General features: G+C 51.1%; 1 protein-coding gene across 2 annotated transcripts in view; it reads right to left on the bottom strand.

Annotated features, from left to right (window-relative positions):
- Positions 1–2405: 2405 nt before the first annotated feature.
- OTUD7A (OTU deubiquitinase 7A) overlaps positions 2406–25862 on the bottom strand; it is a 162923-nt gene continuing 139466 nt past the window's right edge. For both annotated transcript variants that reach the window (XM_068991431.1, XM_068991432.1), the window contains exons 7-11: positions 25440–25567; positions 23256–23405; positions 5219–5333; positions 4944–5028; positions 2406–3851 (exon numbers count right to left, since the gene is read on the bottom strand). In XM_068991431.1, coding sequence (XP_068847532.1) covers positions 2406–3851; positions 4944–5028; positions 5219–5333; positions 23256–23405; positions 25440–25567 — 1924 coding nt within the window. The remainder of the gene's footprint in view (positions 3852–4943; positions 5029–5218; positions 5334–23255; positions 23406–25439; positions 25568–25862) is intronic.

The raw sequence follows: 25862 nt of genomic DNA, 5'->3' as shown, positions 1-25862 counted from the left end.
TGACCTCATGGAGAGACAGGGGGTCGTCTACTCTGGGGGGAGAGGAAGAGCCTGGGGTCTAGGGTTGGAGTTGGATATCAGACTCTTATTTATGGCACATATGTCAGATGGGGTTGGGGTAGAGGTGACTGAAATTCGAGGAGCTAGAACAGATCACTGGTTTTTTATAATACGTACAAATGACACTGCCTAGTTCTTCCTCTTGTACTACAAATAGACTGTTTTAAATCTCGGTTTGCCTTTTTTTTTTTTAACCTGGCGGAGAGCATGAGAAAGATAAAATATTTGCATAGCCAGTTTTGGAAATTTCTGTTTGGCTGTTTTCATGTTGAAAAATTAAACAACACGCGGTTACTTTCTGCCTTGCCTTGCTGCGCCTGTGTGTTTGGTTTATGAATGCACAGGGAAGCACTTTCCAAGCTGGCTGCTCCACCTTCTGCGAGACGCAGGGCAGGAGCCGGTGTCTACACGTGAAGCAGTCTTTATTTCCTGTGACTTCACAGCTTTGGATGGCAAAGCAGTTGGTTAGCATAATGTGAAGAATCAGTTCAAAAAGCTGCCACAAACCCTCTTGGTGAGAGATTTTTTAAAAAACTGCTTTTTTTTCAACAAAAGAAACCCCAGTAATATGAGGGTCATGAATGTTAGTGATTACCACACATTGAAAGTATTGTTTAGCACGAAGAGTAAAACTTCCAAAAAATTTAAGGTCCTATTTAATAAATAATTTCAAGGAACGACTTATGTAAAACTTGAATAAATGACCGAAAGCTCCACCTGCTGTGGATAATTAAAAACAAAAATGAATTACTCACAGGAGATATTCAAATTAGTTTATTATAATTCAAACAAGTAAAAAAAAAATTTTTTTTTTTTTTGCTGCTCTTTATGTTGGGGAAAAGCATCCTTTCTGGAGAAGGAGAAGCTGGCTCCAGTGAAGAGATGATCTGCCTCCCGTGTTTTCTTTAGATGCATCCCAGCAAAGCAGGGCGCTTTCTCTCTTTCTTGGGGTTATTAGAGGCTATTCTAAGGCTCTCACAGGTTTTAAAGGATTCTTTTGCTAGTGAGGATTTTACTCATCATTTTCTGTATTTCTTGGAAACAAGGTATTTCCTTAGAGAGGCAAGTTTAACGCCTCAGTGTCCTTGGCCAAGAACGGTATTCTCCAGAGGTAATCTTGGAAGGAAGACGCTGCATATTGCTGCTCAGAACAGGGTAGCTAAGGACACATTTTTTTTTTTTTTCCTCAAGAAATGTAAGGAGGCACCAATATAGGGACCGCGCAGGGATGGGGCTGCCCCTAACGTGTTCTGGAGCCACGATGCGGAGGGGACCCGGACGGGAGCGGCGCGCCTCTACCCGGCTGATCCCAGACAGATGCGGGTGGAGGTGGGGGTGGGCTTCCTTCCCGGCGGCCCTCAGTCCCTGCCCTCTGGAAAGAGGGGCGGGCCGCGTTTCAGGGCGGCCTAGTGGGGGGTTACACAATGACCGCAAGGTCAAGTCCTCGCCTCTCTCCTGGGGCACCGATGGTCGCTTCCGAGGGGCCCCTCCGGCGACAGTTCACTGGGGAAGGGAGAAATGTGAACAGGCTGTCATCTTTGCTCATATATGGGCAACTCCAAATCGTGAGTTCGCAACCTTGCCCTCGGGCCCCATGGTGTCTTTGGAAAGCTCGTGTCACCTGAGCTGCCCCGCACCGGGAGTGACGGCTACACATCACCGCGCCCCGCGAGGTAGCTTGTCCCGTGCCCAGCCTACAGACGCCCGTGGCTTTGATGGCAGTGTGAGTGTTGCTTGAGCCGGGGGCTGTGGGAGGAGGTTTTGCTTATGAGATGGAGCCGCGTATTCCTAAGGGGCCAGAGAGACCACCAGGGCGCCAGTGGGCGGCTGAGCGCCCTGTCCTCCAGGGCCCCTGGAAGGGCACAGGTGGAAGCCCGAGGCAGAGCCGCCACCGCAGTCCCAGGGCTGCGCGTTCGCCTCGAAACCCTGGGTGGCAATGATTGCACGCAGGTGACCGCTACATGAAAGAGGTCAGTCGCCGGGTTAGGAAAAAAAAAGCAAAAAAAAAAAAAAAAGGCATGTAAAACACTCCCTTCTAAAAACAAAGGGCTGCAAATTTCTTTATTTCTCTTATCGAGGAACAAAAATACCCTTGCAATGGCTATTGAGTTTCCACAGGTACGAGGCAGATGCTAGCTAGCACACCCACTTCCAACAGTATGACTTGTTTCCTATCCGTCTACTACCTGAGTGGCGTCAGTGTAGGTTCAGGCACCATTAGGAACGTTTGACCAAACACGTACACAGCACGGACAGAGGATCGCCGGCCTCCCGGTGGACCAGGGCGCAGAGGAGACACCGACAACTTGGAGAGGACAGCCCGGCGGTAGGGCCGGGCCGCGCGCTCAGGGCCGGGCTGCGCGCGCCTCGCGCCGCCGCCGCAGCTCCTCGCGGTAGCAGTACGAGCAGTAGTGCTCGGTCTCGGCGCGCCCGTAGAACGCGCAGTTCTCGCGCTGGCAGCGCCTCTGCGCGGGGCCCGCACCCGGGCCGCCCCGGCTGCCCTCACCGTTCGAGCGCGCGGCCGGCGCGTCGGCGTCGGCGAACTCCAGGCCGTCGCGCGCCGCGCCGAAGCCGTTGGTGTAGGTCTGCGACTTGGGCTCGGCTGCACCCGCCGCCCCGGGTAGGGCTCCTGGGACGGCGCGCGCCAGCGACTCTACCGTGTTGACTGTGCGCAAGGCGGCGGCGCGCGCCGGACTGTAGCTCTGTGATGACAGTGAGCGGTTCTGCTGCGGGTACGTGGCGCATGGCCGCAGCGCGCCTACAGCTGGGACGCACGGCTCGTCCCGCGCGCCCGCCGCCTGCACATGAATGATGCTCTGGCGCCCCGGCGCCGGGGGGCTGCGGCCGGGGACTGGTCCGCTGGCGCCTGTGCGCCGCGAGCTGCCGCCAGGGCCTGGGGAGGCCGAACCGCCTGCCGCCGCCCGTGCTGCCCGGGAGCTGGTTCCGGGCCCTGGGCTTGGGCGCTCCTTGAGCTTGAGCACCAGCTGCGTGGGCTGCCCTGCCTGCGGGCCTGGTGAGGCGCGCTCGGGGCCGGGCGCGCCCTCCGCCTCCGGCCTGCGCTGCGGCCGCTTTGCCGTGGAGGCTGCTGCTGCGGTGGTAGCGGCAGCGGCAGCGGCGTCGCGGCGCCGCTGCTCCTGCTCTGCGCTGAAGCGCTCCTGCGCGCTGGTCAGGTAGTAACCGATCATCTCCTCGTGGAACTGGTGCCGGTGGCTGGTGAGCAGCAGGCCGGCGAAGATGAACTTGCGCTCGCCCTGCATGGCGGCGCGCAGGATGTTGAGGCTCAGCTTCACGTCTGTGCTGTACTTCCAGGCGTCGCCGCGGGGCCCGCCGCCCTTATCGGCCGGCGACGCGCCTGCTGCCTTGTCCGTTGGCGACGGCGTGGTCTTCTCCGAGGGTGACGTACTGGCTGAAGCGCCCGACTCCTCCTTGCTGCCCTTGCGCGCCTTGGCCTTCTTCTCCTTGCCGCGCTCGGGCGCGTCGCCGTGCTTGCCGTTGGTGGAGTTGGCGCGGCTCATCTTGCCGTGCACCAGGCCGCCCAGGCCGCCCATGTTCTTCTTCAGCTTGATACCCAGTGTCTTGCTGAAGCTGCCCAGCTTGTTGGCCACAGAGTCCGCGCGGGTCTTGTCCTTGTCCTTGCGCTGCTTCTCCTTGTCCTTGTCCTTGCCGTTCTTGCCGTTATTGCTGTTGGAGTTGCTGCACACCGAGTCTCGGTCCGAGTCCAGCGAGTCGGCCAGGGACTGCACGTCTTCCCCCGCTGAGGCCGTCGGGGACTCTGGCTGCGCCAGAGGGGCCTGCAGAGGAGAGGGAGGGCAGGAAAGGGAGGCGGTTAGAGATCAGCCTTCCCCTTGCTGCCGCAGGAGGCAGACCCCCACCCCCTTGGTGTTGCCTCCAGCCTGACTGTCCCAAGCCCGAGCTGTGTCCCAGCCCAAGTCTCCTGATCCTCGATCTGGAGTTGCTGCCTTCACAGCCCTCGTGGGCCCTAGAAGAGAACACCCACAGCCACGTCATGTAGTCCAGGCAGCTGGACTCTGGAACCAGACTGCCACTGACTGTCACTTGTGCCATATGGGTATCAGGGCCTGTATCAGGGAGCCCTGTGAAAATTAGATAGGAATAAAGGCTGAAGTACAAAAGCACTCTGAGCAGTGCCAACTTGTCCTGGGTACTTACTGGCTGTGTGCTGGGCACTGCCCTCCTTGCCTTCTTCATGGAAACTTAAAAACTATTAGTTATGGGCCCCACTTTATGCTTAATTAAACTGATGTCTGGGGGGGCAATTATTTGTAAGCTTTAAAAAAAAAATCCCCTTTCCTGAGATTTCACTACAGGAAAGTGAGGGCACAAAAACATCAGCCAGATACTTAAAGTGAATCATTCTTAACATGTGGAGGCAGGGCCAGCATGGTCTTAACCAGAGGCAGGGGGGGCAAGTGGGGCACCAGCCCCCTTTCTCACAGCTCTACCCTCCCGGGGGGAGAGAAGAAGAGGAAGTGCAGAGGAATTGCGCCTTGGTTCCCTGCCTTTTCAAGGACCAACACACAGGCTTATAATTCATTCTGCTCCATGGCAGCACATCATGTTCCCATCTCGGCAGAGACAGTTTTGTGTTGTGACTTGTCTACGGTTTATTTTGAGGGTGTGTTCATGCCTCTCCTGGAGAAAATAAGGGGAGAAAAACTCCTTTAGTCGGAGCACACGCCTGTGCCCAGACCCGCAAGCACACAGGCGCACAGACACGTGTTTCAGCTGGAGCTGGGGCTTCTAAGACCGTAGGCAAGATGAAAGCCAGCATTAGGGGGCCCCGCGTGGGGGAGGGTGCACCCTGCCTGCCCACCCCAAGCTGAGAGTGCATGCTGGTCAGTCCTGGCTCGCGCCAAGCTCACCCTGGTCTCGGAGGGGATCCGGATCCACGTCACATTCATGTAGCTGTGCAGAAGGTTCAGCTTGGCTTCTAGTGACAGGATCAGGCTAGCGAGAGAGGAACAGCAAGTGAGATGCGCCCCAGCCCGCCCGCATGGACCCCTCCCACCGGCAGGGCAGCCGGCCAGCCAGCTACTAGGAGCAGGGGTGCCTCACCCAGGCCCTCCCCGGGAAACCCAGCGACAGCCCGCCTCGAGTGGCACTGGTGGGGAGGGAGGGGCACAGGGTGGGGTCTTACTGGGCCAGCCGGGCGTTATCATTGTCATCTTTCCCCCACTCCCAGTCCTTCCCAGGGTCCACGGCAAAGTGCAGAGGCAGCAGCTTGTGCTCCGAATCCGTCAGGGGGATCACGGCTGGAACACAACAGAGAGAGACCTGTACCGGATGGCCCAGGGTGGGAGTGGAGGCTCGAAGCCCCCGTGACCCCTAGGGAGGACAGGAAAAGTCCACTGAGCCCAAGTATTGCCGTGATTAAGGAAACCAAATGGAGGTGTACACAGGACCTCTACGTGGGCAGGAGCCTTAAGGCCGGAGGTTTCAAAACCACCACTAACAGTTTAGAAAATGTCTTTATTGTGGATGCCAAAGAGCAGTTTGGAGACATGGATCAAAAGGCAGGTGCCCTCCTGGGGCAGCAGACAAAAAGAAGCTATTACTGCTTTTGTCCTTTCTATGGACCGGACCCAGGCCAGACAGTGCACTGAGCAAGGTCAGTGGGGAGAGGGCTTGAGGCCAGGCCCACCCAGCTCCGCCCAGAGGAGCGGAGTGAGGGCTGCCTGCCATCTGCTCATTCATGAGCTCACTGGGCAGGTCTGTCGGTGTGAGACCCACACAGACAGTAGCCTTGGCCACGGGAGCTCACACCCTCTACTGAGGGCAGGATGAACAGCTGACATACAGCTTCTGTTGTCAGGTGGTAGGAGCGCCCTGAGGGTGAACAGCAGCCTGAGGGAGCTTTGGCAAGCTGTTCTGGAGCAGACCACCGAGCCTTCTGAGGAGGGAACATGTAGGTGGACAAAGCGGCGACGTGGAAATGGGCTGACTTTTCTTGGGCTCCAAAAATCTTCACTGCAGATGGTGACTGCAGCCATGAAATTAAAAGGCCCTTGCTCCTTGGAAGGAAAGCTATGACAAACCTAGACAGAGTATTAAAAAGCAGATACATCACTTTGCTGACAAAGGTCTGTATAGTCAAAGCTATGGTTTTTCCAGTAGTCATGTACGGATGTGAGAGTTGGGCCTTAAGGAAGGATGAATGCTGAAGAATTGATGCTTCTGAACTGTGGTGCTGGAGAAGACTCTTGAGAGTTTCTTGGACAGCAAGGAAATCAAGCCAGTCAATTCTGAAGAAAATCAACCCCAAATATTCATTGGAAGAACTGATGCCTAGGCTGAAGCTTCAACACTTTGGCCACCTGATGCGAAGAGCCAATTCATTGGAAAAGACCCTGATGCTGGGAAAGACTGAAGGCAGGAGGAGAAGGGGGCGACAGAGGATGTGATGGTTGGATGGCATGATTGGCTCATGAGTTTGAGCAAACTCTGGGAGATAGTGAAGGACAGGGAAGCCTGGCATGCTGCAGTTCATGGGGTCACAGGGTCGGACACAACTGAGCGCCTGAACAACAAGGCAGTGAGGAGAGACAGGCCCCTCACTGCACAGAGGGACTGATTCATCAAAACATGCCTCAGCCCCCAGGGACCTGGGCCCACTTCAGAAGGGTCAGGGTGGAGGCAGGACCTGCCGGCCTGCGCAAACGCTGGGGGTGGTATTTGTGGGTGCAGGGACCAGTGCACCTTCAGGCGTGACACTCAGACCTGCTGGGGCCTTGGAACCTCCACAGGGAGGTCTCACCTCTGCTGTCCCACCGGCTTAGGAGGCAGGTGAGGCTGGACTGCCTTCTAGATGGGGAAGTGGGTTAGAAGCTGACAGCTGGGCGCGGCCCTCCCTGATTCAGGGTTAGCCTTGCCTGCTCTGGCCTTGGAGCGCCTCTGCCCCACTCCTGTGCTGGTGGCCAGATGTTGCCTGACCCTGACTGAGCACACGGGGTCTCCCAAACGCTGCTTTCCTTTGGCACAGAAAGCCCCGTCTTTGAGGACACTGAGCCCCCAGTCGCCACTCTGGGGCGCAGGGGCCCTGCTCCTGCCTGGGGTTTACTCTGCTTCTTACTCCTCCGCGCGTTCCCTCCCCCTGCCCCCGATGCGGGCCACAAATCTGGTGTCATTTCCCCAAGATTCATGACAAAGGTGTCGTGGCAAAAAAACAAAGGCAAATCAATAAATAACAAATACATAAAATCTAAGACTGAATACCCGTTTAATAGTTGATTTTCTAGTAAGAAACAGGAAATACTGACTCGGTGCTGCCCTCTAGTGTTGATAAAGACACACACATAGTCTTCTTCCGCTCCACCCCCTAGCTCCCGTTGAAGAGAAAAACAGGTTTGCTTTTTCACCTGGATGGGGCTGGGCGGCACTGTGCTTTGGTTTGGGAGGTCAGGGGCAGCTTGGTCTACCTTGGCCACAGACTGTTTGGTCTTTGTCTGGTGTGTCTGTGACTCACAGCCATCCCTCCCAGGGCTGAGCTGTGGAGTAGTCACAATGGTGGGGGCGGGGGCTGCAGGACTGGCTCAGGACCAGCCTCCCTTGGGTCATACCCAGGAGCTGGCCCCACAGTCCCAAGAGTCACCATGACAACAGAGAGAAGGTTGGCCTGGCTTCCCACCCCTGGGTCAGGGCAGGGGGTAGAGGCTCCCTCTGTAGACAGGGCAGGATGGCTTCCTGGAGGGAGAGCTTGGTAAAGGCACCCACTCCACGCCCCCATGCAGATGGCCAAACCAGAGTGTCCAGGAAACAGACCCAAGGATTCTGTTTTAAATAAGCATTCTCCATGGGTCTGCTGCTGCTGCTGCTGCTTCTGCTGCAAAGTCGCTTCAGTCGTGTCCAACTCTGTGTGACCCCATAGATGGCATCCCACCAGGCTCCCCTGTCCCTGGGATTCTCCAGGCGAGAGTACTGGAGTGGGTTGCCATTTGCCATTGCCTTCTCCCTCCATGGGTCTAAAATTAAGCAAATCTGGCAAACATTGTTCTAGAATAATAATGTTAGAAGTAATTTCTGTAGGTACAATGTGGACAGTTTGGGGTCTGGCTGTCCACCTTCCCAGGGGAGAGGTGCCTTGGGGGCACCTGCCCAGGCCTGGCTACATTTCCCAGCCCCCACCCTAGCATTAGGAAAGAACATAGGCTTGCTTGTATCTGTGGGGCGTGAGCAGAGGCACTGTGTGAAGCCCTGGGCAGTGGGCCTTCTCCCAACACCCTTCCCACCCTCTAGCCTTCTGATGATGGAGGCCCTACATCAGGGGTGGGTTCCTGATTCCCCACTTGGAGGGGACCTGCCTGCTCATCAGGAACATCTGTTTTAGGCTTTATTTGCAGGAGAAGCAAACTTATCACTTGAAACCACTATGACTTTAGCTTATTTGTCAGATAAACCAACTAAAGTAGTATAGCTCTGCAGCCTCCTCAGCTTCCCTACCAACGGGCCCCTGGGAATTCCTCTACTCAGTAGCTGGGCTGGGATGGATGTCCTGGGCTCCCCACCCTGACCGTCCGCCTCCTCCCAAACACAAAAAGCAGAAGGTTGGAATCACCTGTAGGTGCTAGAGCCTGACCACCCAGCAGGCTCCTAGCAGCGTCTCAGCCTGGACGTCAGAAGGCATCCTCTGTGCAGAGAGCACAGCTGTGGCCCTCGGGTCAGGGCTGCAGGGCTTAGGAGCCCCAGCTGTACAGCCTAGAGGGAGGCCTCGAAAACAAGCCCTCTGTGAGACTCAGGCACTTAGGTGCCTCTGCCTCTCACTTTACACACCTAACGTTTCCCTGTTGGAAGCCTGGGAAGCCTGACCTCACCCAGTGAGGAGACTGATGTGGTGACTTGCCCTCTGGTGGCAAATGTCAGGAACAGCAAATGCTTTTCAAAATAAGCCTGTGAACTCCCTCCCTCCCCAAGGCCCTTTGAAAAGGCACGCTCCTATCTTTTAACCCCTGCAGAAGGGAATGACTACCTACTCCAGTATTCTTGCCTGGAGAATTCCATGGACAGAGGAACCTGGTGAGCTACAGTTCACAGGTTCGCAAAGAGTCAGACACGATTGAGTGACTAATACTTTGGGGTCTTCCCTGGTGGCTCAGAGGGTAACGAATCTGCCTGCAATTCAGGAGACCTGGGTTGGATCCCTGGATCAGGAAGATCCCCTGGAGAAGGGAACAGCTACGTACTCCAGTGTTCTTACATGGAGAATTCCCTGGTAACCTGGAAACATATAGACATCATCTCAAAATAGCCTGGACAAAGTTGGTAGCCAAAGCAGCAACCAATTTTCAGTACTTATCTTTGCAAAAAAGAATGGAGACTTCTGGTTTCTTTGAGGGATGTAAGAAGGGCTGTCCCACTTGTGTAACAACAACAAGCTAGACAAAGTGCAGATTCACACCTTTCCTTTAACCTGTCCAAGAGCTGAACTCGCAGGCAACTGGCCAGCCCCCGGTCGAAGGAATGACAGGTGTCTTTGAGGAGGTATGGACATGAGTTTAATTGGTTAAGCTAGACCCCAGCTTCCCTGGTGGCTCAGACAGTAAAGCGTCTGCCTGCAATGCAGGAGAGCCAGGTTCGATCCCTGGGTCTGGAAGATTCCCTGGAGAAGGAAGTGGCAACCTACTCTAGTACTGTTGCCTGGAAAATGCCGTGGACAGAGGAGCCTGATAGGCTACAGTCCACAGGGTCGGGAAGAGTTGGACATGACTGAGCGACCGCACTTTCACATTTTTTTTCTTTCAGCTGGACCCCACTAAGTAGATTTCAGCTAAAATTGTTAACAATTTTAGGAAGGATGTAGACTGGTGGAAAGAATACAGGACCCTGGGGGCCACAGACATAAGGGAAATCCTTGAGCACACACAGCCCTCCCTCTGTGGGACCTGAGCTGGTACTCAGAAAAAGACTGGCCAGCATTCTAACAAACTGTCCTTCAAAGACTTTTGTACTAAGGAAGAACCTGCAGAGAGCAGGGCAGCACACGCCACTGGTCTTAGGGCCTTTCTCCAGTAAAGCATGGGAGGGAGCGGAACATAGGGACTAAGTCTCTTTTTCTCTGGGGGAGGGGCAGGAATATGTGTTGAGCCCAGAACTACAGCTGGGGGAGGTCACTCCCTCCCCTCAGATCCAGGGACACAGTGCCTACCTGAGAAAGAGGCTTAATCAGAACAAAGAAACAGTACCCTCTCGGCTCTCCCTACCATACCCAGGCTAAGAGGCTGTGAGGAGTAGCAATCTACTGCTAGAAAAGGGGCCAGGATATGGAGAGAGACCCATGCCAAAATGAGGCGAAGCATAAAGCATGAGGCAGACAGTGAGAAATACCAGCCCCACCATACCCACGAGATATAACTAGAAGAATCTGAAGGCTGGGTTTGGATGTAGTCTGATCCAAATTCCATGCAGCAAAACAAATGGAATCAAAATGATGTACCTTAGTCTTTATCGCTCTACTCAAGATGGCTGGTTTTCAGCAAAACATTTTTGGCATAAGGAAAGACAGGCGAAAACCAGCACACTGACAGGTGAAGCCAGGTGAAGGACAAGACAGACAGGACACAGATGTTGAAACTATAAGACATGATTTAAAATAACTGATTAATAAGTTGAAGACTCTAAAGAGAAAAAGGAGATACCTTGCAGAATTTGATGGTTAATTTCATCAGAGAGAAAAAAATCTCTAAGAGTCAAATTGAAATGCTAGAAATAAAAAAAAAAAACCACAATTGTAAAGAATGACTTTGAGAGGCTGATTAGAAGACTTTGTACACCTGAGGAAAGAGTCTGTGAACAATAAGACAGGTCAATAGATGTTAACTAGATTGAAACAGAAAAAACGAGTTGGGGGTTTGCAGAACAGCACATCCAAGATATGTGGGGCAGTATCAGATAGCCCCACATCTGTGCAAGTGTAATCCCAGAGGAAAGGAGAGACAGAACAAAACAGAGGAGATATTTAAATAAATAATGGCTGACATTACTTATCTAAATATTTCCAAAGCAAATGACAAACCCTACCAGATCCAAGAGGCTAAGAAAAAAGCAAGCAGGCAAAACGACAGCAACAAATCTGATTATATATAATACATCCAAACTGCTAAAAATGGAAGACAAAGAGAAAATACTGAAAGCAGCCAAAAGAAGAAGACACATTACAGAAACAAATCTAAGGATCACAGCAGGCTTCTCATCGTTAAACAAGTAAGAAGATAGTGGAGTGACATCTCTAATGTGCTGGATGAAAACACCTTGCTAATCCAGAATAGCAAAAGATCCTTAAAACTAAAAACAGAACTGCCATATGATCCAGCAATCCCACTCCTGGGCATGTATCTGGAGGAAACCATAACTTGAAAAGATACATGTATCTCAATGCTCATAGCACCATTATTTAGAATAGCTAAGACATAGAAGCAATCTAAATGTCCCCTGACAGATGAATGGACAAAGATATGGTACATATATATAATGGAATATTACTCAGCCATAAAAAGAATATATATAGCAATATGGATGGACCCAGAGATTGTCATACTGAGTGCAGTCAGAGAAAGACAAGTATCATATGATATTAATTATATACGGAATATTAAAAAGGGTACAAATGAACTTACCTACAAAACAGAGTTACAGTTGTAGACAACAAATTTATGGCTACCAGTGGATTTGGGGTGATAAACTGGGAGACTGGGATTGGCATAAACATTACTATATATAGAACAGACAACTAATAAGGACCTACTGTATAGCCTAGGGAACTCTACTCAATAATCTGGAATGGCCTATATGGAAAAAATATCTAAAAAATAGCATATATATATGTATATATATACATATATATATATTTTTTCTCATTCACTTTGCTGTATACCTGAAGCTAACACAAGGTACTAAAGTGACTATACTCCAATAAAATTAAATAAAAAATAAAGAAGACAGTAAAAGACAAAAAGGAATAAAGATAGATGGAACAAACAGAAGAGAGCTAGCATGAAATGTGAGTGGTCAAAACATACTGATGAATAGATGATACTGTCAGATTGATAAAAAGCAAAACTCAAGTATATATTGACTGCAAGAAATCCATTTTAAATATAAAGACATACATAGGCTAAAAGATACTAAAGAGAAAACTGGAGTGACTCCAGGGCCAGTCCTGTTATATATAGAGGAACATTACATAGTGACTCAGTGGTCAGTTCTCCATGAAGCCGTCACAATCCTACATGTGTGCATAGACTTCAGAGTACATGAGGCAAATACTAACAAAAATGACAGAAGAAAGACACACTAATTGTGGTTGGAGACGGCCCCTTTTTTATGGTTGGAGACTGCCCCTTTTAGGAACCAACAGAACAAGCAGACAAAATCAGCAAACATATAGAAGACTGAATTACATCACCAGAACCCTTGAATTAATGGACATTCATGGAACTCAACAACAGCAGAGCACGCATTCTTTTCAAGATCCCATGGAATAGTCACCAAAATAGAACATATTTTTAGCCAACCTTCACAGGTTTAAAAGAAGAGAAATCATAAAAAGTTTGTTCTCAGACCAAAACTAAATAAAAACCCATAACCAAGAAAGACATTTGGAGAATCTTGAACATACATCATTTGGAATTTAAACAGCATGCTTCTAAATAACCCTGTTGGTCCTTAATCCTTGTCTACCACCATGATGGTTAATTTTATGTATCAACTTGCCTGGACCAAGGGATGGCCAGAGAGCTGGTAAACATAACATCTGGGTGTGTCTGGGGGGCAGTCCTGGAAAAGATTAGCATTTAAATTGGTAGACTGGATACAGAAAACTGCCCTCACCTACATGGGCTGGCATCATACATTCCACAGAGGGCTCAAATAGCACAAAATAGCCAAGGAAAGAGGAATTGGCAGTCTTTGTTTGAGCAGGACATTGATATTCTCCTGCCCTCAGACATCAGTGCTCCTGGTTCTTGGGTGTTTGGACCCAGACTGAATTACACCACAGGCTTTCCTGGTCCTACAGCTTGCAGTTGGCAGAGAGTAGAACTTCCTGGGCACCATAATTATGTGAACCAATTCCTATAATAAATCTCCTCTTATATATGTATATGTATCCCATAGGTTCTGTTTCTCTGGAAATCCCTGACTAATAGAACCACTAATATGTTTTCCATCTCTATAATTTTGTCATTTCAAGGCTGTTATAGAACTAGAATCATACAGAATGCAGTCTTTGGGGATTGTTTTTTTTTTTTTCCCCCTTCAGCATAATTCCCTTGAGGTCCACTCAAGTAATTGTATGAATCACAGTCATTCATTTTTATTGTTGAGTATGATTCTGTGATATAGACAGTATGTTGAATCATGCACCCAGGAAAGACATTTGAGTTGTTTCCAGTTTTTTGGCTATTACAAATAAAGCAGTTTTGTGTACAGGCTTTTGGGTAAACATAACTTCATTTTTCTAGGGTAAATGCCCAGGACTACAAATGCTGGGTCATATGGTAAGTGAGGGTTTCCCTGATGGCTCAGGGGTAAAGAAGCTGCCTGCAATGCAGGAGACCCGGGTTCCACCCCTGGGTCAGGAAGATCCCCTGGAGGAGGGCATGGCAACCCATTCTAGTACTCTTGCTTGGAGAATCCCATGGACAGAGGAGCCTGGTGGGCTGCGGTCCATAGAGTCACACAGAGTCAGGCACAACTTAAGGTGACTCAGCAGCAGCAGCAGCAGCAGCAGCAGCATGAGAAGTGATGTTTAGTCTTACAAGAAGCCACCAAACTGTTTTCCAGAGTGGCTGAGCCATTTTTACCTTCCCACCAGCAGTGTAGGAGCAATCCAATTATTCCACATTCTCCCCATCATTTGGTGTTGTCCGTTTTTAAGATTTTAGTCATTCTGATAGGTGTTCAGTGATTTCTTGTGGTTCTAACATTGACCAACTTTTCATGGGCTTATTTGTCTTCTGTATCTTCTCTTTGGTAAAATGTCTGTCTCTATCTTTTCCCAATTTTTGTTTGGATGGTTTGGAGGGTTTTATTTTTGCTATTGAGTTTTGAGAGTTCTTTGTATATTTTAGATACAAATCCTTTGTTGATACGTGGTTTTCAAATATTTTCTCTCAATCTGTAACTTGTTTTTCCTTCTTTCCTCCTTCCCTGCCTTCCTCTCTTCCTCCTTCCTTCCTGTCCCCCCGCACCTCTTCCCACCATCTTTGCACAGTAGAGATCCAACTTTTCTTCTTTGGATTATGCCAGTCCCAAATGACTGCATTCTGTGTGATTCCCATTTTGCAGCATGCTTGAAATGACAAAATTCTAGAGGCAGAGAACAGATTAGTGGTTCTATTAGTCACGGATCTCCAGAGACAAGGAACAAATAGGACAATATATAAGAACTCTTTACCTAACTCTAGGTCCATAGTTGTACATTTCCCTTTTATTATGCGGTCAACTTTGAGTTAATTTTTGTATAAATGAGGTTTGAGTTTAGGCTCCTTTTCTTTCTTATGGATTTCCAATAGCTTCATCACCATTTGTCTGAAAAGACTATCCATCCTCCATTGAATTCATTTGCTTCTCTGTCAAAAATCCTCTCAGTATATTTGTGTGGGATTATTTCTGAGTTCCCTGTTCTGTTCCATGGATCTCTGCGTCTAACTCTCTGACAATACCAGGCACTGTGTCAGGAGCGCTGCATTCGTTACTGACAGGTCTTACATCGGCTCCAGGGTTCTTGCTCCAGTTTTACAGAGGAGGAGTGACCCCTGGTGCGACTCGCCCAGGCCACAGGTCGGCCTTACTCCACAATGCGCACTCTTCCTTTTACTACTGCTGTCGCCCTGCCGCACCCTCCTTTTAAACATTATCTGAAATTAGTAGACTGTGAGCATCTAATCTTGTTTATTCACTCATGCAACATTTATTAATTGCTCCCCCCGTGTCTTGGTGCTGGAGACGCAAAGATGAGGAAGACAGGACATGTGGCTTTAAGACATGTCGAAATATGGTCAATGAAGAACTGAACCTGTGTCTCTTGAGTCCCTTGTATTGGCAAGTGGATTCTTTACCACTGTGCCTCCTGGGAAGCCCTGCAATGAAGAACAGGAGCCTTTGAAAGGTGGTCCTTGTCATCCTCCTCCTTTCCCTGCACCTGACCCACTGTGGCCTTGGCTCTGGCCCACCAGTGCCCAGGAACCACCTCTGGTGGGCCTGATGCAGAATTCCCTGGCTGGGTAAGGCATCCTTGTGCCTTTGGGAAAAATCAGCCTTGCTTTATGAGGATTTGCTTCACGACACCTCAAGGTGCACAGCAATGGCAGCTCTTTCCCCTCCATGAATGCCAGGGATGTGGCGAGTTCCTGCTTGATGAGCTGCCTGTGGCCTCATGCTCCAGGCAGCCCACTGGACTTTGGTCAGGATGCGCTTTTTCCCCATAGATCCTTTCCCCAGAAAAATGTCCCCAGAGACAATTCTCTAACTGGACTTGGGTTGTCAGGAAGCTGTCCATTTTTTTTCTGGACACAGATTCTCTCATGCTTTAGACGCAACCCTGGGGAACGGTGACGAGGGAGGCTTCTTGGAGAGCAGAAACAGACTGTCACGCTGGTTGACTAAAAGGTTCCTTCCCCATGTCCAGGGGGCAGGACAGGCACCTGGGGCTTTGTCTCCCTCTTCTTCTGCAGGACTGATGAAGGCCATGTCCAGCCCCAACACCACCCATCAGAAGCCTGCAGGTCCACAGGTGGCCTGGGGCAGCCTGAGGGGAGAGACAGCACTTCATATGGAGATGGGGGCTGGGCTGACTCAGCAGTTGGGGAGGTGGTGGCTGAAGGACGCTCTTTCTGCAGCTCAGACACCTTGGGGAGGTCTGAAGGAGCCTGTGTCTATGTCTGCTGCCCCCTCATCTCTCCAGGCCTCAGGTTTCTAGTGAAAGACCCTTGGCCAGTTCTTTCCATGTAGTTGAGCACAGCTGGCATCCCTTTGGAACTAAGCCTTGGCCTTCAGAGCTGATGTTCCTTGGAGTGGTGCAGATGTTGCTGGACAACCAGACTCTTGGGCATTTGACCAGCAAAACCCAGCTCTCTGAACTCACGTCCCCCTGCAAGCCCAGGCCAGAACTCACAGCCCTGAAGTTCCACCCACTGCTCCTGGCCATGTGGGGGCTGTTTGAGATGTTTGTGTATCAAAACCCAATAATGTTTAAGATGACACCCTTTGTCTTGTCCCCAGGCCCTGGGGTGGCCCCCCACCTCTGGGAGCCACACTTGAGGCTATGGCAGGAGCAGCAGCGTTATGTGGCCAGTGGTCCAGCGAGGCTGCCTGCAGACCATGTGCAGGGGCAAGCTGGCCTCCACACCCTTCCTGAGTGTGTCTTTCAGTGGCAAATCACAAACCTAGAAAGTGGCTGAACAGGAAGAAGCCCGACTGCAAAGGGAATGCTAGGAATTTCTAAAGCCTTCTTGCTACCGTGAACTTACCTGATTCTTATAATGTCCAGTAACAGGTGGGGTGGTATGTGGTTCCTGTATTATTGTATTTAAAACAGGTTCACAGATGGGCCAGTTTGATTAGAAAAAGGTTAATTTATCATTTTAGGCTGCTATATTAACAAGATTATATTATAAAATCCATTTAAATGGAACATTTAATAATATTCATGGCCTGTTAAGACCAATTTCTACTTAATAGGAAATGAGTGCTGTTTATTATCAATCAATCCTATAAGAAAAAGCACAGTTTGTTGTCAAATAGATTGGAAATGAAATGTCACATTGTATCTGGTTTGGGAAATCATAAAACATAGATTGGGATTTAACTGTGAGCTGTGCATAAAATACAGATTGAAAACAGAGTTCGTGGCCTGTGGTGTGGGGTTATTCCGTCTCTGGAGCCCAGGTCACCTGGAGAGGCTCTGCCTTGCTCGGACCCATGCCTGCAGCCTTGCTAACCCCTGGAAGGAAGGAATTCCACTTCAGGCTCTCACCGTGTGAGGTGTGGGCTGTCCAGGACTGTCACTGTCACGAGTGTGCTGTCACAGTGAACACTTGTTGAATGAGCCTCCCTGTGGCTCAAGCTGTGCAGGTATACACAGGAGAGCTGGAGCTCATCCTCAGCCTGTCCCCCTGACCTAGGGCCAGCTGTCTGTCCCCAATTCCAGCCCCAGCTCTCGGAGCACCGTGTACCCATGGCAGGCTCACCAGGCCCTTGATCATACACCCAATGGTCCTGCTCTTTGTTCTGCTGAACCTCCCCGGTGGGATCACCCCTTCCCCTGGAGCAGAGTTATAAGACTAGCCATGTTCCAAACATCTGCTGGGGTGTGGATCTATAGAGCTTGCAGAATATTACTTTATAAAAAAAATTTACCACCAGCTACAGTGGGTCCCAGGATCCCCACACAGGAGCTGCTGAGGACAGAGAGCTCACAGACACCAACTAGGTCACTGATGGATCTGAACGTAGCATCCGCTGGTCAAGAAGGTGATAATGATGAGCTGAGCCTGACTAATGAGAAACGTGGCAGTTTCTCATTCATTCCCAAGGGCTTGAGTAACCAGGTATTCTTTCTGCCTGTATTGGTTTGCTTGGGTGGCGACGAAAGACAGAGTGAGGGGCTTACAGAGCAGCCATTTATTAATCACAGTCTGGAGCCCGGAAGTCCAAGCATAAGGTGTCAGCAGGGTCCTTTCTTTCTGAGGCCTCCGTCCTTGGCTTGCAGGTGACTCTCCTCTGTGTCCTCTTGCGATTTCCTCTGCGTGGGTGTCCCTGTCCTAATCTACTCTTCTTGTAAGACCAGCAGTCACAGTGGATGAGGGTCTACCTTAACCACCTCATTTTTCTTTAATTACCCCTCTGAAAACCCCATCTCCAAATACAGTCACAATCTGAGGCCTGGGGGATAGGACTCCAGTACATGAACGCAGACCTTACCGAGACTGCCTCTCCCTTCATGGCAAGCCAGGGTGCCTTAACTCAAAGGGCCCGTCACCAAGTCACCGATGGAATGCAGGATCTAGTCTGATGCATTCCTGCCATTTACCAGTCTCCAAGGCCACGCGTGGCCCCGAGCTTCCTGGAGAACTGATGAGGAAAACTTTCCCTGAGCGTCATTATGAGCCCACGGACTGAAGTAACTTCCTTGTGGTACCACTCCTTCCAGTGATGGTCCTCACTGTCCACCTCGCCTGTGGGAGCCTCATCCATTGGCCCAGGAGCCCTCCCGACACCACCCCTTGTTTCTTCCAGGACAAGACGCACTAGGATCTTTGTGTGTACTTCCTGTCCCAGATCAGGTAGTCCTTTTAGACACGGGAATTTGGGGTCAAACAGGACCCTGTTGCTGCTGGGGGGTGGGGGCAGGTGCTTCTCTGGAACAAACGGTTGAGGAGGCTGCAGGTGAGGCAGAGTGACCTGGTCATCTCCGACATTCCTGAATGTCCCACCTGCCCCAGGGCGCTTGCCTGCCCCACACTGTCGAGTGTGTGTGAGAACCAGCCCCCTAACTGCCTGAGCCACCTTGAGCTGGGTTTTGGTGACGTGCAGCCAAAGCCGAAGGGGTTCTAACCATCACCAGGGAGCCCTGTGAATGGAGGGAGGCATGGCAGGGAAGGGCAGGGAGGAGGAGGATGGTTTCCTCACCACCTTTCCTCTCACGGAGCATCCTTGGTCCTCGTAGGCAAGGATGCTACAGGAGTGGTGACGTCAGAGTCTGTAAAGAGCTTCCTGGGCAGCTCCTGGGGGGCAGAGTGTAACCCAGCCTAAAGGTACAGAGCTGGAGACCTTCTGGAAGGAGGGAGTGAGAAGCCCCCCACCAGGCCGAGGTCTCACTTCAGCAGGATCAGCAGGCTTCTGACTGCTTTGGGGAGGTTGTCCTGGCATAAGCCCAGGGCTCTAGGAGAGAAAACCTCCGAGCATAAACTCCCTGGTGGCATGTAGACGTTGGAGGCATAGGAATGTGCCATCAAGTCAGTCGCTGGAAGCCAAGCCTGGCTCTGGCTCTTAGTGGGACCACCCACCCGTCCCTGCCCCTCCTCCGAGGGGGGCACGGCCATGGGTGGATGCCTGGTGCTTGTGCCACCCTCACTGGTCAGCCCCAAACCTGACATCCACAGGCAGTGCCTGGCCTGCGAGGAGGGCTGCTTTTCTTTCTGCACTTAATAAACTGGATTTTCTCCCAAAGAGCACAGCACTGACAGCTTCATGCACCACTGCTTTTTCGGGGATTGAGAGCCTAACAGCCTATGTGGTTTATTTCCAGATGAGGGCCTGAGTTGGTGAAGAACCCTTTTTTTTTTTTTTTTTTTTTTTGCACTTTTGCCCTTCCCTAGGTAAGTGGTCATTGCTGGTGAAATAAAGAGGGGAGTCCAGATGCAACTGCCTGGTAACATCACATTCTCTCCCTGATTCAGAGCTGGGTCAGTGAACCCCCACTTACTACCTTATCCCCTTCTTCCTCTGATGCACTCATTTCTCAGGTTGCTCTGCAGCTGGACAACTGCAAGTGTGGAGCTCGGCCTTTGTTCATAAGATGCCAGCACAGGTACTGGAGGAAGGTGTTCTTCTAAAATAAAATGACTAAATTTCAAGAAAAGAGCCATTTGGCCCAGCCTGGGTTGTGGATGTGATGCCTAGTGCTACGGCATCTACTCTATAACCATGAGGCTGAAATCACACGATCAGGATGGTGGAACAGGGAGAGGCTGGGGCCTGAGTCCCTGAGGATGTCTAGGGCTGATGCACCAGCCCTGGACCACCTACCTCAGGACTCCCTGTTACAGAAGCAGAGCAGCGACCACCCTTGCAGCCCGATGCTATTTAGCCATCTTCTTTTGGGTGCTAACACATGTGGTTGCTTCCACATTCTTGGCCTCATAAAGGCTGAGAAGAGAGGATAAGCCTGTTCCCTAAGCAGATTCCTAATGTTTTTTCAGTTTCTCACCACCATCTCCAACCACCAGGTAACAATGGTGGAATTGCTAGGATCTGGTATTTGTGGAAAGCTGCAGGCAGTCTCTGATGTCAGCCAGAAGGTAGGACAGTACCCTGCAGAACTGTGGGGTAGACTTCCTCTGGTGATGGCTCCTCGGACACTGTCTGCTCTGTTGCTCCTGCCCACAGCAGATCCTTTCAGGGAGACACTGGGTGGCCAGGAAGGGGGCCAATTGAGGCCTTTAGGTTTATCTTTGAAGGAACATGTATGGATCAGGGGACAGGCCTGATTCTGGGACAGGTGGTACCATTCCCAGGGGTGACTGAGAACTTCAGTGCGTGGAGGGACTATCCCTCGGTGGTCACCTCACAACTAAATGATGAGGTCCTTACACATGTCCAGTTAGAAAGAGACCAACGGGAAAATGGGTGGAAGAGAAAGGGCAGAGGATGGGGTGGGGGTGACGAGGGTGAAGTAGGGGAGGCAAACCAGGGAGGTGGGTGTCACTGCACAACAGAGAAGGGGACAGGCACCGCGGGGCACACGGTGAGGCTGCGGCAGCACTCAGGCCCAGTGCCGCCTTGCCCCCATGACAGGTGCCTGCGGGGCCGCACCAGCAGCACGCCAGCCACATGCCTGCACTGGCACAGCACTTTTGCTCCGCTCCATCTGCCCACTCTTTCCCATTAGAATAATCACTCTCCTGCTGAATGGAGCTTGTGCCTGTCTGGGGCATATACTGCCTTGTACAGAGTGTGGCTTGGTGGGGTTGCCTGTCTCCCCTACAAGGTGGTGAGGGCCCAAGGCAAGGACACTTAATATTTGGCTCCTTCAAACCTGCAAGCAACAGGCAGCATCACTGAATGGACCCTCAGCCCCGGGCATGTAGGACCACTGGGCTTCAGGCCAAAGGGAAGAGCAAGAGGCACGGTTTCGCCCACCAGCACGCACTAGCGAGGATGGCACAGGGGACGTGTTGGCAGCAATACTTAAAGCCTCAGAGTCTGTAGAGCATTCGTGTTCTCTCCCAATGTGTGAGGGCCTGATGTGCAGCACAGAGGCTACCCAGCCAGTGGGAGCCACTCACACGTGCCGTGCTTCTGCTTGTGCCGTGGTTGTGAGAACTGAATGGGTCAATGTGCAGCCCTGGTCACATGAAGACCGCGGAGGCAGGGACCGCACCGCTACGAGCAGGGAGCCAGCAGGGGGAGCTGGAGGAGCCCAGGGCACAGCCCCTCAGACACCACGCTGGGACCAGAGCCCACTCATGGGAAAGCAAGTTTTCAGAGCTGAAACCACCCATACCTCTGTAACACTCCCTGCTAAGCTGTGGAACTCCTCCACATTTGTCCTTTTGTTGACAAGCACCTTCACACTGGCCTGGAAAGCATCCAAAAGCAGCACCTGGAAGGCCTGAGAGAAAGCTCAGTGCCTTCCGTGAGGACGGGACTCGGCTCAGAAGGCCCTGCGACCACGATCTTCCCCTTACCAGAGGGTCTGTAAGATGGGATGAGTGGCCTGGGCCCCCAGTCCTGAGAAAGGGCCCTCATTTTTTAATTTTGAAATAAAACACAGCCAATTTTATTCAAATTCTCCAAAATTTATACGCAACATGCTGTTTCTACAATGTTTCACCGTGATATAGTGGTTTTATTATTTCATCTTTCTTTTATAGTTTTTTCATTTTTTTTACAGTTCAATAGAAGACTAGACTTCTGAGTTGCCAGGTTAGGAGTTGCTGACCTACTACTCATGGCTAACATCTAAGTGACAGGCTTTTGGTCTTTTCAATCACTTGCCGATAGGGTGAGGCTGAGAAAGGGCCCTTTTGTCTTCTAAGAGCCACAGTGAGCTTTGAGAAGAGCCAGAAGCCATGAGGGAGGTGCCAGCTCTCACTGGCCAAAATGCAGACAGACAACAGAAAAGGCCTAAATGTGGCTAAAGTGAGATGTCTGTAAACGGCTCAGGAAGAGGACATGATATCCCCTCAGCTGGCTGCAGCCCTGCTTCCCTTCCTCCTGGACTCACATCACCACGGGATGAGCCAGCACAGATTTCCTGGGACCACAGCCAATGGCAGGGACCCTGAAATCACTCGGCCTTTCCTTCCTTTGGTCCCCTGAGGGTTCTCTGTCTAACCAGACACAGAGTGAAAAAGGAAGAGCTCCCCCTTCGTTGCTCAGTTAATTACACATCCATCAGCAGTTAACATTTCAAACAAAATCCCACCATCTCTACAACAGACACATAACGCGCTAACTAAAGACAGGCCCCACACAAGTCTATGTGACTGGCTGGGATTGTGCAGTGCACAGCCTGTGGGCCCAGCTTGGTAAGACTTTCTGCAGCACTGAAATGACAGGAAGCTGCCATGTAATGATTTGAATGGAAATGTCCATCTTTTGATTCTAAGCTTCCTGCAGAGAGAGGCTGGCGAACACTGTTCATAAAGCGCTCCTTAGTAAATGGTTTCGTCCCTGCATGCCACGCAGTTTCTGACACTGCTTCTCAACTGCTCTTAGCATACAAAAGCAGTAGCCACAGATAATTCGCCTTTGAACGAGTGTGCCTATGTTCCAATAAAACTTTATTTACGAAGAAAGTGAGCTATATAGTTAGGTGACTGCACTAGAACAGCTTTTAAAAATTACATCTGAGATTAACTACATCCATATAAAATATGTGAAGAAGTGAAGGGAACCATAGTAAAGGCTAGATAAGGGGGACAGAATTACCAATTTCATCATGAAGTGATTCAGTTATGTATATTCTTTTTCAGATTCTTTGCCCTTAGAGGCTATTAGAAAATCCTGAGTACAGGTCTATACAGTAGGCCCTTGTTGTTTTTTTCATATATAGTAGTGTGTATATCCTAATCTATCCTTCCCCACTTCTTCCTTTGGTGAGCATAAGTTTGTTTTCTATGTAAGTCTGTTTCTGTTTTGTAAATAAGTTCATTTGCATCATTTTTTAGATTCCTTGTGTAAGTGATATCATATGATCTGTCTTTCTCTGACTTACTTCACTTAGTATGACAATCTAAGCTTTTTAGTATGATCATCTATGATAACGATGATCTAAATCCATTCCATCCACGTTGCTGCAAATGGCAGTATTTTCAATGATATTTTTTGCATCCATATGGTAGTTTTAGGCAAAACCCATCACTGCTGAGTGCACTTCTCGAGGAAGGGCTCCACACTCCACCTCCTGCCCTCCTGGCCCCTCTGTCCCCACCACTGTCAAGGGGCAGCAGGCATACCTTGTTCTCTCTGCTGGTCTCTCTGCTCCATGGACACAAGGGCAGAGAAATGCGCTTGGTCGTAGGCAAGAACCAGAGGTGAGCAGTGGCATCTGTTGGGAGGTACCTCCAAAGGCAGGTAAATCCCTCCGAAGGGGATTGGAGCGAACGCTGCAGACACAAACAAAGGTGAGGAGGGCACGTGGAGCTGGAGGGAGCACGGACAGCAGCCCTCACCAACCCGGGAGAGGTGACAGGACAGAGGGATCGGAGGGTGGGCTCAGGCTGCAGCCCTGCGTGCTATCATCATTCATGATCCACGCCACAGTAGAGGGGCCTCCTCCCAGCAGGAGCTCCCTGGAAGCCGGGTGTTGCTCAGCCCACGATGGATTAGGAAGCCCAGCTCACAGAGGCCAGGCTTATTAGACCCCGAGTCCTGTGCCTGACAGGGCACCCTCCCCAACCTGCCTCCCTGGGCAGCGTCCTCCTGGCCTGTTTGTCCCGGTGCCTTGTCAGGCTGTACCTCGGGAACAAGAGGACCAGGGCTGAGGGGACTCTGCTGTGACCTGCTGAGCCTGCCTGCCGCCCTGAGGCGTGCTCAGGTGATCAAAACACCTGCCCTAGGTGGTCAGCCAGGATGTGCACTAATGGCTACCTGGAAACCTGTGTTTTCCTGTGTTCACAAAAGCACCTGCACACAGAACAGTATCTGTGCTGCTCCAGAGCTTGTCTGTTCTAGGTTTTGAGAAACTCAGTGAGAGCACTCCAGGCCCAAGTCCTAAGTAAGATGGGAAATGAGAGATGGGGATTGGTTCCTTTAGCAACTGAGACAATCTTGTTCATTTCCTTACCAAAAGGGGGAAAAGGCCTAAATTCTTACTGAGATACAGTAAATACTAGAAATACATGCCCTGATATGGCCTCTGCTTTTTAATCACAAAGGACCTTGTCTTCTTGGCCTTGGAGTCAGTGACTCACTGCCCTTCTCTGAGTGGAAGTAAAGGACAATTGACCTCGTGGATAACTTTGATGAGCTCAGGATTCCTCCTCACCCTTCCTCTGTCTATATCAGTGACTGTGCTTCTGGCCTCTCTCTGTTGAGAGGCAAGGTAGGTCCAACCTTTGAGAGGACTACAGGACAAGGGAAGGAAGTGTGGACCCAGCCCTGTGGGATCTGATGAGTATAGGGACCCTGATGGGAGGCCTGGCTCTGCACCCAAAGAGCTGTGGGCCTCGGCAGGCCTGTGTCACTGGAAGTGACCAATATACCCCAGGCCCCTGCCCTCTGTGGTTATACCAGCCACGAGAGGCAGGGCACTTGCACTGGAATGACCCTTCTGGTCCCTCTTCTCCAGAGAGCCCATAGGTGGTATCCTGTGGGCTCTAGCAGAAAGGCTGGAGGGAGAACACGCCTGGAGCCCTCTCTCCCTGGGTCAATCCTGCTTCCTCCAAAGCTTCAGCCAGGGGTGGGGGCACATTGTGTGGCCTCTCTGGGCTTCGGGGTTTTCATCTAAAAAGTGGGAGGCAGTGTCCACCCTGGGAAGTACTGGCCTGGCCGAGGGAGAGGGTGTGTGATGGGCCGTGAAGCAGGTACCAGCCCTGGAAAGCCTTCCATTCCTTCCTCCTTCTCCCCAGCTCTGGTCCCATCACAGCCTTTTGGGTGACTTGGCACTTCGCGCCTTTCTTGTTTCTTCTTAAAACATGTAATGGGGGCAGGAGGGGACTGGAGTGGCTGAGTGGCCCTGGGACAAGGCTGGCACTACTGGAGGGCATGGGCAACTGGTGGGGCCAGGAGCCCCTTGGGGTTCATCCTGACCCCTACTCAGTCAGATTTCTCCTGCCATCAAAACACAGGGTGGATGGACAGCCAAGAGTAATCCTCCTGGGAACTCCCTGAAAGTTCAATGGTTAGGACTCTGGGCTCTTACTGGCAAGGTCCCAGTTTCAGTCCCTGGTCAGGGAACTAAGATGCCACAAGTTGAGTGGTGTGGCCAAAGAAAGATAAAAGAAGAGTAACCACCCCCCTGCATGGGGAGGAAAAAGCAGCATGGAGTTGAGGAGAAATAATAAAGTCTTTGTTCAGGCAAAGTAAGGTTCTGTGTCTTTCTGGAGGCTCAGCCGTTATGTTCAACTGTCCCTTCCTTGGGATGCTACACTTTCTGGGTGATGAATAAAATACATCTGTTTCATTATGGGTAAACTTACCTTCCCCACCTGAGTCCCTCAGCATCGTATCTGCTACGACGACGATGGGCCTCCTTAATATGTGGGCAAGGACGAAAACGTGGAACTCCTCCAGACTCTCGTACACTGGGTCTTCGGCATTGTCCATGCTGGGGACACAGTGAAGCAAGCCTGTCACTGGACCAAGTCAGGGGGGACAGTGGAGGATAGAACACCTCCCCGTGGCCCTTCCTTGCACAGACCCTGGCCGTCTCGGCCATCTGAAGTCATCTGGGGCCACCTCCCTCCACACCACTTGATGGCAGCAAGCACACTGGACCCAGCTCTCCACCCCTACCCTGGCTGGGTGGTCTCAGGAGAGAAGCTGAGGCAGAGAACCTGGCAACGTGGGAGGTGAGCCCTCTTTAAGATGCAGTCTCCCTGGTGCAGAGGCATCCTGCTCAG

This window comes from Capricornis sumatraensis, chromosome 19 (assembly GCF_032405125.1).
Source record: "Capricornis sumatraensis isolate serow.1 chromosome 19, serow.2, whole genome shotgun sequence".
NCBI lineage: Eukaryota > Metazoa > Chordata > Mammalia > Artiodactyla > Bovidae > Capricornis > Capricornis sumatraensis.
This window is presented reverse-complemented; position numbering and strand designations above follow the sequence as displayed.